At 40.5% G+C, this 14,871-nt stretch overlaps 1 protein-coding gene across 4 annotated transcripts in view; it reads right to left on the minus strand.

Moving 5' to 3' along the window:
- Nucleotides 1–14,871, minus strand: part of MAP2K5 (mitogen-activated protein kinase kinase 5) — a 262,810-nt gene that overhangs the window by 50,092 nt on the left and 197,847 nt on the right. For all 4 annotated transcript variants that reach the window (XM_060097122.1, XM_060097121.1, XM_060097123.1 and 1 more), the window contains 2 exons: nt 11,662–11,688; nt 11,319–11,351 (listed from right to left, as the gene is read on the minus strand). In XM_060097122.1, the coding sequence (XP_059953105.1) occupies nt 11,319–11,351; nt 11,662–11,688 (60 nt within the window). The remainder of the gene's footprint in view (nt 1–11,318; nt 11,352–11,661; nt 11,689–14,871) is intronic.

Consider the following 14,871-nt stretch of genomic DNA (forward strand, 5'->3'; position numbering starts at 1 on the left):
GTGTCAGTCACTGTGGTGGGAAGCTCTAGGCATGCACGGGTCACGTCGGGCAGCTCAGGCCATCGAGTCTTGTCTCACTTTAAACTACCTGCAGTTAAGTGTTGTGAAAGAAAGAGGCCATCCTAGGATGCTGGGAGCAGGAGGGATGGGGGATGTTCCTTTTATTTTTTTGCTAACTTCAGAAGCCAGAATTATGGCGAAGTCCCTCAGGCAAAAAAATGAATAGATATTATTCCCTTTGGATCTGGTTGATACCACATTTTGAATTCCAGGGGGGTATTATTAGATAGTCATTTTCCACACCCTCACTCCCCCACTCCCACCCCCAGAAAGCACCTGCTACGTTCACAGCCCAGCAGCTTCTCAGTGAACCAGCCCTCAGTTAACCTGTCCAAGAATGAGTGATTCTGCATGAATGAATTTTTAAAAGATAACAGTGGTTTAAGAGCCAAACCTTTTGTGTACATAAATCTTTCTAAAAGGAGTCAATCTCCTCTCTGCCAACATAAACAGAATATGCAGAAGAGAATTCAATTATTTCTTAAAGACACGGAGTCATTCTTATAGACAGCGAAACTGAACTGTGTTGCAATATACTTCTGCCTTTGGGGCATGTCTGCAATGCTTTCTAAGTTGTCTGCTTTTACAGTTTAAAAAAATAATCTCTTCCTTTGATGCCAAAAAGTTCAGCTGTCACTTTTTGCTTCCATCAAGGACAATTATAGTATAGTAAAAAGAGTCCCATCCTTTGTCCTTCAGTTTCCTCATCTGTAAAACAGAGTGCTGTGGGAAAGCAACATGACATTGGGGAACACTGGGGAAACATTTTATTAACCATAAGGGTTAAGGCTAGACTTCTGAATTTTGATAAAGGACTGTATTTATTAGCTAAATATCTCCTTGTCATATACTATTACTTTTTGGATTGTTTTCTCTGAGGTCTTAAAAAAAAGAAGTAGTAAGTTCTTATAATTATGTGTACATTTCATTCAACAAATATTTATAAGTGACTACTGTACATTAATTAGGTGCAGTACTAGGAAGATAGAAATAAAAAGCCTAGGAACTTAGAGTCTAGTTGATAAACTTCTTATAACTGGGTCTGAAACAGGAATTGATACAGTTCTGAATGAGGTGCTTGGTGTTGCCCTACGAACTGAATGCTAATTATCTTCTTCCCACCAAGTGTACGTGTGCCCCAGCTCAGTGACAGTTTGACTGACCAAGCCAAATGCTTCTTCTCTGACCCTACCTCCACCCTCTGCTACATCCAATTACTCACCAAATTCAGTTTATTCCATCTCCTGAATACTCTTCAAACATGCTAAGGCTGTCTTAATGCAAAGCCCACATAATTTCTGATCAGGACTATAAGCACAGTAAGTTCCTAACTGTCCTTCCCAATCCACTGTCCACAACCCCATCAGAGTGATTTTTCTGAAACACAAATCTGGTTCTGTTGATCCTCTGCTTAAAACTCTTTCACCTCCCTCCCCTCCATCCCTGCAAATGCCTTCAGGCACAATGTGTAAAGATCCTTCTAAATGTAGCCATTGCCTCATCTCTTTTAATACTTTGCCAAGCACTGCAGCCATACTGAACTCCACACGGGCCTCAAGTATCTCTGAGGCTAACTCCTACTGGCCCTTTGGGCTTCCCTTCTCTGTGGAGCTCTCTGCTATATTATCACCTCCTTCATTATCCTTCCTCTCTGTGTTTCCCCAGCACCTTGTCCACACTTATAGTATATGTAAAATTTATATGACTGCAAACATCATTAAATGCCTTGTCATAAATACCCTTTTATGTGAGGGGGTTAAAACGATAGTCACTGTGCTCCTCTGAGAGCTCATTAAGTCTCATGCCACGTATATTGCCTGCAGTTTAGTTTAATATTTATTTATTGTTTACTTATTTATTTATTTTGGCTGTGCCGGGTCTTAGATGCGATATGCGAACTCTCAGTTGCAGCATGTGAGATCTGTTCCCCCACCAGGGATTGAACCCAGGCGCCCTGCATTGGGAACTCGGAGTCTTACCCACTAGACCACCAGGGAGGTCCCTTCCTGCAGTTTAGTTTAAAGTTATCTACTCATATATGACTGTTTACTAGCCTGTCTCCTGACTAGAGTAGAAACTCTTTAATGGTGGCAACTGTATCTTACTCACTCCCTATTCCCAGTACCTAGCTTTGGGATTAATACAGGTTTACAGAATGATTGTTTGGGCTATAATCGGTGGTGTTCAAATTATAATCTGTGGAACTCTAAGGACTTTTATGTGGGTGCCATGAGTGGGATGGGGACAGGGTAGAGATCTAAGCTTCCTATCCTTTGATCAAACCAGAAAGGCCTCAAAGTCCAAAAAAAATTTTTTTAAACTTTTGTTTGTCAAAGGACACCATCAAGAAAGTTAAAGTCAATCCACAGAATGGGAGAAAAAATGTAGAGTCTAGTATCCAGAATACATAAAGAACTCTAGGCACTTCCCTGGCAGTCCAGTGCTTAAGAGTCCGCCTTCCAATGCAGGGGACATGGGTTCAATCCCTGGTCAGGGAACTAAGATCTCACATGCCGCGGGGCAACTAAGCCCGTGCTCTGGAGTCCTCGTGCCACAAGTAGAGAGAAGCCCTCGTGCCGCAATGAAAGATCCCACGTGCCGCAACGAAGACACGACGCAGACAAATAATAAATTAATTAATTAATAAAAAAAGAACTCTAACAACTCAAAACTAATAATTAAAAAGGAAAAACCAATTTAAAAATAGAAAATGCGTTTGAATAGAATTTAGAAGAAAATATTCAAATGACCAATAAACACATGAAAATATGCTCAACATCATTAATCATAAGGGAAATGCAAATCAAAACCACAATGAGAGACTACTTTACATCCATTAGGATGACTACAATTCAAAGGAAAAAAACCCCCAGAAAATAACAAGTGTTGGCAAGTATGTGGAGAAATCTGAAATCTCATAAATTAGTGATGGGAATGTAACATGGTGCAGTTGCTGTGAAATACAGTTTGAAAGTTCATCAAAAAGTTAAACACAGGGGCTTCCTTGGTGGCGCAGTGGTTAAGAATCCACCTGCCAGTGCAGGGGACACGGGTTCGATCCCTGGTCCGGGAAGATTCCACATGCCGCAATTAGGCCCGTGTGCCACAACTACTGAGCCTGTGCTCTAGAGCCCACGAGCCACAACTACTGAGCCCACGTGTCACAACTGCTGAAGCCTGCACGCCTAGAGCCCGTGCTCCACAACAAGAGAGGCCACTGCAATGAGAAGCCTGTGCACCACAACGAAGAGTAGCCCCTGCTTGCTGCAGCCAGAGAAAGCCCACGTGCAGCAACGAAGACCCAACGCAGCCAAAAATAAATAAATAAATTTACTAAAAAAAAAATTAAACACAGAATTTTCATATGACCCAGCAATTCCACTACTAGATATATATATCCAAGAGAATTGAAAACAAAACATACATTCACATAAAAACTAGTACACAAATGTTCACAGCAACATTTTTCATAATAGTCAAAAAGTCGGGGCTTCCCTGGTGGTGCAGTGGTTGAGAGTCCGCCTGCCGATGCAGGGGACGCGGGTTCGTGCCCCGGTCCGGGAAGATCCCACATGCTGTAGAGCGGCTAGGCCCGTGAGCCATGGCCGCTGAGCCTGCGTGTCCGGAGCCTGTGCTCCACAGCGGGAGAGGCCACAACAGTGAGAGGCCCGCGTACCACACACACACACACAAAAAAAGTGGAAACACCCCAAATGTTAATCAACTGATGAACAGATAAACAAAAATGTGGTATATCCATACAATGGAATATTATTTGACCATAAATATATATGAAGTACTGATAAATAGTACAACATGGATGTACCTTGGAAACATTATGCTAAATGAAAGAAACCAAACACAAAACACCAGATATTGCATGGTCCAATTTATATGAAATGTCCACAATAGGGAAATCCATAGAGACAGAAAGTAGATTAGCTAGTGGTTGCCAGGATTGGAGGGGAGAGAGGAACTAGGAGTTACTGTTAACAGGTACTGGGTTTCTTTATGAAGTGATGGAAATGTTCTGGAACTGAGCTGTATACTTTATATAAGAGTGAATTTTATGTTATGTAAATTATACTTAAATAAAAATGTCAAAGTAAAAAATAGAAAACAGAAATAAGTTTCTCTGTGATGATCTCTGAACTTAGCAGTCCTTTTCAGCTGGATAGAATGGGCCTCAGTAGAAGAAAAGACAAACTTAGACCACATGCTATTTTCTGTAGGACTAGCCCTGCTAGAAAAAAATTCCTATTTTTATTTACTTCAAGGAACGTCTGCTTGAGCCATGATCTCTACTAGGTGTGGGGATAAATCCCTGTGCTGGATGACTTCATGATACAGTGGGAGACAAACTCACAAACTAAATTTGATTCCATAGGATTAACAATAATAAAGCTTTGTAAACATGCTATGCTGAATTATGCCTAGCACTGGGTGAGCATGGGGCAGGATAGAAGAAATGGGAAGGTAACAGAGACAGCTTCAAAGAGGACATCACATTTGAGCTGAGCCTTGGAGAACACTTAGGCATTTACAAAGTAAAAAACGGGAGGCCGTTCCAAGCAGAGTGAAGAACACAACCTTAAGTATGAAAGTGTGGGGTAGTCATCAAGACTAATGATGGACCCAAAGTGAGGCTGAAAAAAACATGGGTGTGAATCTCAAATGCTGTGCTAGGAGGTTCAGACATTACCCTACAGGCAGGGTTTGGCAGGATGAGATCTGTATTTTTTAAAAGATAATCCTGTGGAGGTAGGGTGGTAGGAGAAACAAGGCAGAGAGAAAAGCTTAGAAGCTTGTTATGGTTATATGTGGTTATAAAGCAGACTCTTCTCTCCATTTTCTTCTCCCTTCCCAGTCTTCTCTTTTCTCACCCCTTTCTTCAGGTATCACCCTCTTCTAGAACAGAGATGTCAGCCGCCTCTCAGTTTGCCCAGCTCATGTGGAAGTGTCTAGCTGTGTGATTAACCTCCATCCTCTTCTTTACTAAGCTGCCAGGTGGGGGTTAGCATCAAACACTGCTTCCTTCCAGCACTGGACATGTTTGCTGGCATTGCTAGAAAACATTAGTGGAGCCAGGTCTAAGAGAAGAGTCCACATGAAGCCTCTTGTGAGTTCAGGAGTTTCGTGGCGTGGATGATTGTCCCCATTCGTGACTCTTTTTAGTACCACTGTAATGATGTGCACATCCCAGCCAGGCAGATAATAGTGGAGGTTCTCTTATGTCTCAATTAAATGTTATGATTAAATAGAGTCATAAAAACTCACAGAAAACAAAGCCTTTTTTTTTTTTTTTTTTTTTTTTGCGGTACGTGGGCTTCTCACCGTTGCGGCCTCTCCCGCTGCAGAGCACAGGCTCTGGACGCGCAGGCTCAGCGGCCATGGCTCACGGGCCTAGCTGCTCCGCAGCATGTGGGATCTTCCCGGACTGGGGCACGAACCCGTGTCCCCTGCATCGGCAGGCGGACTCTCAACCACTACGCCACCAGGGAAGCCCAAGACAAAGCCTTTTATAAACGGAATTTTGTAATGATGGGCTATTAAATATGTTTTGGACCAAGAGAGTCTGTTCCCATCTTAAGCAAGCCCACTTTACTCCTCCTCATCATTGAGGACCCAAGGCCAGGCCCCAGAACAACACCCCCCCAACCCCCTCGCCCCAACCTCTTCTTGTCCATCACTCAGCTGGCCACTTCCTTTCCATCGTCCTCTCCCCTATCCCCACTGTGGCCTTCCTATCAATCCTTTTCAAGCTACACACCTTACAGGGAAAGGCATCATCTCCCCTACCTTCCAGACTGGGGCACAAAGGTCCTCCTCTTAAAGCCGTGATTTGCCCTGGCTCTAGCTGTCTATTGGCCTGGAACCCTGGCATTGTTACAGTGATTCCATTATCCTGATGGTGTCATATCCAAGAAACTGTTACTAAATCTAAGGTCACAGATTTATACCGATATTTCCTTTTAAGAGTTTCAGTCTTAGCTGTGAAACACTTACATTTAGGTCTTTGATCCACTTTGAGTTAGTTTTTGTATATGATGTGAAAAAAATTCATTCTTCTGCATGTGGATCTCCAACTGTTCCAGCATCATTTGTTGAAAACATTATACTTTCACCATTAAAGGGTCTTGGCATCCTCATCAGAAAACAACTGACCATGGACATATGGGTTTATTTCTGGACTCTCAATTCCATTTCACATGTCTATCCTTATGCCAGAACCACACTATCTTGATTACTGTAACTTTGTAATACGTTCTGAAATCAGGAAACCTGAATCCTCTGTTCTTTTTTCCCCAAGATTGTTTTGGCTACTCTGACTCCTTTGCATTTCCATATGAATTTTGGGATCAACTCATCCATTTCTGCAAAAGAGCCCACTGGGGTTGTGACAGGGATTGCACTGAATCTGTAGACCAATTTGGGGAGCACTGCCATCTTAACAATATTAAGTCTTCCATTCCAGGAATGTGGGATGTCTTTCTGTTTATTTAAGTCTTTAATTTCTTTCAAAGATGTTTTATAATTTTCAGTGTATAAGTTTTCCACTTTGTTTGTTAGACTTATTCCTAAGTATTTTATTCTTTTTGATGCTAACCGTAACTTGAAGTGTTTACTTAATTTCATTTTTGAATTGTTCATTTTGGGTTACTAATATATAGAATTACAACTGATTTTGTGTTTTGAGTTTATATGCTATCATTTAGAAGATACTTCTGATCAGGTATAAAACATGACTTATAGGAGTTCACTTTTTACTGGTAAAAGGAATAAATAAACAGATGTATAAACCAGGGATTTGTTAATTGTCCTGCTGAGCACTTACAGATGTTAGATAGAAATTTATTTTTAGCTATAATATGCTTGAAATACACACACACACACACACACACACACACACACAAACTCAGAGTAATAATCCATTTTTCTGGCTGTCATATTTTAGATAACCTGAACATTCTGAAACACATCTGTGAACTCAAAAATGATCTGCAAGAAAGTTTCAAGCCTTTCTGTCTGACATTTATTTTTTTCCTCTTTTGACCTTGCAAACTTCTTCTCATCCTGTAAGACCTAGCTTAAATGTCACATCTCCTGATCCACCCCCAGAAAAACCCTCTTCTGGCAGAACAAACCCTCCTGTTTCTGGGTTGTACAGTATGCATCCTATAACGAAGCATAATTATTCATTTCCATACTCTTATCTTTTCCAAGTCTGTGGCCTTCTTGGGGGCAGGCTCAAGGGGGAAGTCCCCACTTCAGTCTTTACAATTCCCAGCACCTCAATCCACTGATGTCCTGGCTGGCTCCAGCCAGCCTGCGATTCGGTGACTCAGATACCACTGCTGTTCCCACCTGCCACATCACCAATGTGGCCAGCCCTTTGTTGCCAGCCAAACTGGGAGCCCAGGCACTGGGGAGAGCATTAGATGGCTACATAGCCTCCTGAGTCCCAGCACACTGTATTGGCCCAGGATTTGGGACTATGCCTCTGCCTTTCTACCCTGACTCACAAATCTAATCTGCAGTTGACCTGGGAGACTTGCCTGGAAGAACAGTCCTCTCTAGGCTTGGAGGCCGCCCTGAGCATGGCCTGGTCAACTTGGGCTGGCATACAGTGGGCACTTTTGAGGACAATCTGCTGAATGAATGAACACAAGCCCACTCATTTTACTTCATCAGCCTCAATCTCTCTTCTCAGAGGAGTGGTTTGATCTTACACATACCACTTGGGTATCTGATTTCATTTGATACCTTTAATTTTGCTAGGGTCACCATCAGGAGTGCAAAGACTGAGACAAGATGATCAGATAACTGGGGCAGCCAGTAGTCAATGACAAGAATGAGGAGTGACCATAGAAAACAGAGGTGATCACAGGAGAGAACACAAGAAAAGCACCAAGCAGAGCAGCACACCCATGTAGGGGTCATTTAGTTTGGGAGCAAATGGCTCTCTACACCTCAAAAAGCCCAAGCATATCACTGAGTGCCAAGGCCAAACACACAAGCAAAATGGCTGGTAAAATTCAATGAAAGAACAAGGCAAGATCCCCACAATTCTACAGCCCTAGAGGGCACCAATACATCAAAGTTTAATTCAGTACCATGTTCAAAACAGGAACCTGAGTCATCAAGAAAAGGTTATGATACCTTTTATAAAACCTTTATATCAACAAAATGATATTCACTATACTTTATCAACAGGCTGCCAAGAACAAATACATTTTAGAAACATTCTTTCTAAAAAACGCAAATTTTCTCACTGATGTCAGAGCTTAAAGTAGTATCAGTTAGCTAGACAGCAAGGGCCACCTCATTCCCCAACGATATCAGATGGCTAAGGCATCATGGCACGCATAGACACACATCACTTACAATGAACCAAAGTACTTTACAACTCAGGTATTCAGGGACTTGGAGAGGGCCTGAGTATGAGTTTTACAGTAAGAAGTTCTTTTGAGAGAAGCAACTTGGAGGCAAAGATGGTATCTCTAAGACAGCACTCACATCCTGAGTTAGCCAGGTCCAAACCAGACAAGCTCTACCCACTAAAATTAAACTAAATTTCCCAGATTTCTCTTTGGAGCCTGATTCTCTTGGTACCTTGGCTACTCATCCAGTTCCTGTTCTGTGGTTCAGATTTCATGTTCATGATTCTTACTACTCTGTTTAACTTTTGGTGTCTTTATTTGGATATGTGGTGGCTGACTCTGGCTTCATCCCACGATTCCACCTCCTGACTCTCAACTCCTGACATCCACCCCTGGCTACTCTAGCGCTGGCTCCTATCCACTTGATCTTGTTTTACTACCTCTTTGTTCTTTGCCAGGCCATGCTAGGAGGTCAAGGTACATCCACATAATAATAAATAAAGTACGTTACACTGGGCTTTGCCTAGCTATTTTGTACATGACTCCAAATATATCCATCTTGTTTGAATTAGATTCCCTTGGGGTGGTACTTTTTGATTTGACTTTTCCCGAAGAGAAACAGTATATACTGTCATTGGATAGCCATTTCATAATGAGGTATATCCCATGCCCAAAGAATAAGATGGTTCAAATCCTGGCTGGTTATATTCATTCAGAAATAGAAGCCCTAAATGTCAGATGTAAATGAAGATAGACAGTTAATTGTCCTCTGGGATCTAAAAGGGCAGACTTAGCCATGACGGAAGAGGTTCTCAAACTTTCATGTGCAAAGAGTTGGGAAGCTAGTAAAATGTAGATTCCTGGGCTCTACCCCTAGAAAGTCTAATTCAGAGATCTGGGTCCAAGAATCTGCATTTTAAACAAGAGTCTTAGGTAATCCTGATGTAGTTAGTCCTTGGACTACCCTTTGAGAAACACTATATCACAGCAATGAGAAATCTGACAAACATGGGGCAAGCACAGTAATTAAAAGATCCCACCAATCCTTCCTTTCTTAGAAGCTATGATGCACCTTGCCTAAGGCAGGTCACCTGGCCAACTCTTTCCTAATACTCTTATTCCCAATCAGCAGCTTGGTTCCAAGATCAACTTAATGTTTGTTTTAAAAATATATGTGAATTTCCCAAGTTTCCATAAAAAAGATATTTGAATGTTTTTCGAGTAAATGGGAGTAGATGTCCAAGTTATAGTTTTCTCTCAACTGAGGAAGAAGTGCTATAAAGAAAAATATACGATTTAAGCTATAAGCTATTGTCCTTCATCACACATACCTTCTCCTCTTAGAACATCTCCCTATGATGATTTCAAAAGTCTCACAATTTTACCCAAATCAAACAAAATATATTAAATTTAATAGCAATCACTGCTACTTTAAATAAGGAATGAAAACATCCATTTGATCCAGAAAACCTTCAAATGAGCTCTCCAGCAATACCTATATTACTGGTGAAGGTATCTGTACCTGAACATTCTGATGCCCAGGAGCCTGGCAGACCAAGAACAGCAGAGCCCAGGAAAGATGGCAGGCTGTGCACTTGACTGGGTAGGCCATTTCCCTGGGCACGTCCCTAAGCAAACCCGAACGGGGAGCTCAGGAAAATCAGTTTAATTGGGAGGATTCTGATGGCCATAGGATGCTTTTGGAATCTAAGATGACAGAAGATATTGATGCGCTATTAGATCCAGGAGGCCTGTCTGATATTTGAGATAATGGGGCCTCCATTTGTTTCAGGACGATGCCTTCATTTTTGCACTAACATGGTTTATGGCTTACAAGGGATATGTGGACTGACTGATGCAGACATTAAGGATGTTGGAGCTCCATTCTTACTATTATTGTGATATGTGTATGTGTTTGTTTTTTCTTCCTAGGAGGATCTTTATTTTTTCTCCCAAATCTCATAACTGGTTATACAGACATTTAATTGAGAGGAATAATTATGAATTACAATATTTTTTCTTTCAAACTTTCCTATCTGAATCATTTATTGCCGACATTACAAGCATTTTAAATACTATAAAATTAAAGTTTAAAAAATAAACATTGCTAGCAGGCAAGCTCAAGCCCAGAAAAACTCAGTTTTTAAAAGACATGAATGTTTCTTAATCGGAGTCTTGTATACTATAAGACTGCTAATTTACAGGAAAAAAAGGAATTTAAAGTCAGCAACAAAAGTAGTTGATTGAGAATGAAATTCAGGTAGCTTAACTCCATAAAGGCAAAGGGACAGTGAAACTCCATGGATAAGGACGATCAGAGGTAGGATGACTTAACATGTGAGAATACTAGTTAAAAGCACAAAAAGTTAGGAGTATGTTCTGGGGAAAATGCCTAATTAGGAAATTAAAGCTGAACTGTTGACCTAGAGCTTCTGAACATTTTTATCACTCTGTTATTCGGTAAATAAAGCAAGGAGGACAAATTTTATCCAGCTTATGCTTGCTATTCAACTCTGACCCTTGCCTACTGAATGACTTTAAATATGTGTTACGGAAAAAATGATACCACTTTAATTTCCAGCTCCATCCCCATCTGGCCAGAGAGAGGATAAATTAATATTATCGTGTTTTGTCTTTAGGGCTTCTGATGCCCCCAAGGATCAGCCTGTGGGACAGTCTGTTTTGGCAGAGAGTCTCGGCTGGAATCAGAAGAGCAGGATTCAGGACAAGGCCAGTTCACGTAACACAGCTCAGAGCCATACAACACAACTTGCTCCGAGGATGTTGGGCATTGTGCTTCATTAGGAAACAAAATATAAGCTTTCCACACCATTAGGAATGACTTTAGGAGTGAAAGCACATAAGACGATGCCTCACCTCATCAACAATGCACTGCAGAAGCTGGAGAGGCTGCAATGGGAAAGAAGAAAGGAAAAAGTATTAGCCTCTATGCAATATCTTTACAGTGGAGTGGAAAGAAAAAATCATTAATGCAATAAAATATAGCAAGATTAATCAACAACAGCAAACTCTTATAAAAACATTGATGCTCAGGATGTTCTATTATTTCTAATGGTACCTAATCTAATACAGGCAGTTAAAGGTTTGCATTTTCTTCAAAATGCAATTTGCTAACTTTAAAACAAGGCATTCAAGCATGCAAAGGAAGCAGCCATCAGGAAAAAGAAAAGTGAATTTTTTCTGAACTCATAAAGCTTACCATTAAAGATCCCTGGTTTTTCTGAATCTGAAAAAAGGCAATATGTAATTAGCATGTCATAATCAAAACGACTCACTTGGACACATTATGATCACTGAGAGAAAATTATTGCATTGCTGGTGGCAATTTGTGGGCATGTGTTAACACAATTTACATAATGAAAATACACAAATGTTAATAGCTCGCTTCTCATTTATAGGCGTAAGTCAGCAGAATGTTAATTTCACACAACACTTTTTAGTACCCTCCAGGTTGTATTAGAATAGGGAGAAAAACCATAATCCATTTCAAAAGGCTGTTTACGATTCAGATATAAATAATGTTTTATATTGCTAGATTGTGAACACTGGGCTTAATGTTGCAATCACTGCTAATGTTATGAAGCTCACTCTTTTTAAATTAAAAACCGATTTATTTAAAATTGAAATTAAATCATAGTCAGAAATTAGAATTTTGGATTCCTGCCAGTGTCTGCTCACAATCCCCTATTTTGTGAAGAAAACTTTAATTATGTGGTTGAAGTATTTGCCTCTGACTCAGGAGTGGGTAAAGACTCCACCTTTTCCAAAGTTCCTTCAGCAGGGCAGCAATGCTTTCTGGGAAAATCAAATTCATGCAAGTTTTAACACTGGTTTTCAGGGGATAAGAGTAGAGTCAAAGAAGATGCCTGTTCTGGAGGCAGCTGCTCACACAGCTGACACTGATAAACCACATCTCTTAGAAAGTTACTAAAATGTGACACCAAATTAATAAAACATCCACTTAGTAGTTAAAGTATTAAACACTTCAATGTGTGCCCCCCAACCAAAAAAAAAAAAATTGCCTGCCATTATTACAAACTCAATGAAAATGGAGTCCCAGGTACTAAATTTCCTAAGGAGGAAAATTTCAGGAACCAAATATAACTATTGAGGAGTCAGTTGTTTGCTGTGATAATTGTGCTTCAACCAGCTGGTAAAATAAAGGTAAACTAGTTAATAGTCCCTTATATGCTTTTAATGGTGCTTTTAAAAGTTCTTTCACATACACGTTCTCATTAGATCTCACAACCACGCTGAGCTTGGCAGAGATGGTCATCTCTAGTCTATGATGGGAAAAACCAGGCCTCCCAGAGGTGGGCAGGCCCAAGGCCACAGGAGCAGGCTGTGGTTGTGCTAGGGCCTCTCCCGTGCTCCTTTCTCTCCAGCATCATATCTGCCTACAATCACAGCATTCCTTAAAAACAACTGGATTTGCATGTGTTTATACTTGGCATGGTAAAGTTGATAAATGATCAGTTTTGGCACGTGGGTTCTTCTCAACTAGACTGTTGAGCTCCTCAAGGGCAGAAGCCAAGTTTTTGCATTTCTTTTGCATCCCTGTGGCTGATCAGCAGACCCTTCCACCAAGTGCTAGATGTTTTAAAAAGTGCTTTCCCATGTATTATCACAACTGAACATGGTACCCACTCCTTCCTGCTCTTGGCTCCTCATCATGCCCTCCCCAATCACCACTCCCTGAAACTTCCATCTCAGGTTGATTGGCTCTTAGTCTACTTTGATAGTTCCTACTGAATGCTGTCCTGATGCTTCTTCTTGTTCCTCTAGCTAATGAGTACTTCTGCATAAGGGTCTGCGGGGAAAGATTTACATTAAAAAGGAAGACAGAGCTGTTAACTACCACCTTGGAGTGGTTAGGGTTTTAGTAACAAGCCACAGCACCTTTAAAAAAATCATGAAAAAACCCAGGTAAATTCTCCTATGAGATATCTTCGGTGTTTGCTTTTACAGTTGGTCCTTGATCAACATGGGTTTGAACTGTGCAGGTCCACTTATATGTGGCTAGTTTTCATTAGTAAATACTACAGTACTAAGTGGTCCATGGTTGGCTGAATCCACGGATGCGAAGGAACCTCGGATACTTGGAAACTGGGGGCCGACTAAATTATATGCAGATTAACCCCCTCGTTGTTCAAGGGTCAACTGTATTTTTTTAAAGTACACACAGATAAGCACCGCCTCCCCCAAACATTCTCAGTAAGATATATCTGCTTCAACAGGAGAGTTACTTTTTCTAATGTACACAGAATTAGAAAGCTGTTTTTAACATCAAAGAGAATGTTTTTCATAAATTTCCAATAGTCAGGGGGATTACAAATTCTCTGAGGAAAACATGTAGCAAATATTTTAAGTGACATGTTTCAAAGTAAATTCAGGAATGGATTGTGAGACACTGTTCCCAGTAACATGAGTTGCGTGAACTAAATGAAAATTTCCTCATAAACCGAGACCTTAGAAAAAGTTTCCACCCTGCCCTAATCTGTGGGTTAAAAGCATGGTTTAAGGCAGCTTAAAATTGTACTATTTTAACACTTGCTCTTTACTACAAGAAAAGGAGAAACAGCAATATCAAAGTCTGTTTTATGATCTTATAACCATACTGTTATACTGTTTTGCCCAGGTTTTTAAAGGGAGACGCTGTTATCAGGTTTTATCACACAGTTTTGATAGCAACATACTACATGAAATCATCTTCATAAATTTTGTATTAAGGTAGCAGTGCCAGTACCTGAAATTGATTCAAAATTCTTAAGATACTCACTTACTTTTTAACAGTTACACAATGCAGTGACATATCTTCTATTTCCCAAGAATCTGATGATGCAACATCATTGTAATTGATTCATTTCTCAATTAAATAAAGCTACTGTGCTTTTCTTTATATGAATGCCACATAGACCATAGAGTTAGATGTATTATCTCCTTTCTCTGTCTCAGATATATGGCCTTAAGTGCTATATTCTGTTCCTCTGTTAGTTCCACCAGAAAATTTAATGTCACGGTCATATTTGTCAAATTCTGAACTGCCATAAACTCAACTGTATTTATATTAGGCATATTTTTCACTGCTAAACTCTTTGTTGTTTACCTTTTTCAAGATCACATTACTGTACAGGCGCAGCAATCATAAAACAGATCCAAACAAAGTCAGCCTCCAGTCGTGGCCTCTGCTTTTGCACACAGTTCATGAAAAAGTGAAGCCCCTAGTTTTAAAGCACATTAAAAGTGGTACTAAGGGTCCTCAATATAAAATGTTAGCTTCGTGAATGCCTCTCTTTATTCTGGGTCTGCCTTGCAAATGCTCAGCTGTGAGAGCAGAGTTCAGGGGGACACAATAACATTGTTAGGGCTCATGTACTGCATGCACCTCCCAACATATGAGATGCTGTTT

Source organism: Mesoplodon densirostris, chromosome 4, assembly GCF_025265405.1.
Source record: "Mesoplodon densirostris isolate mMesDen1 chromosome 4, mMesDen1 primary haplotype, whole genome shotgun sequence".
NCBI lineage: Eukaryota > Metazoa > Chordata > Mammalia > Artiodactyla > Ziphiidae > Mesoplodon > Mesoplodon densirostris.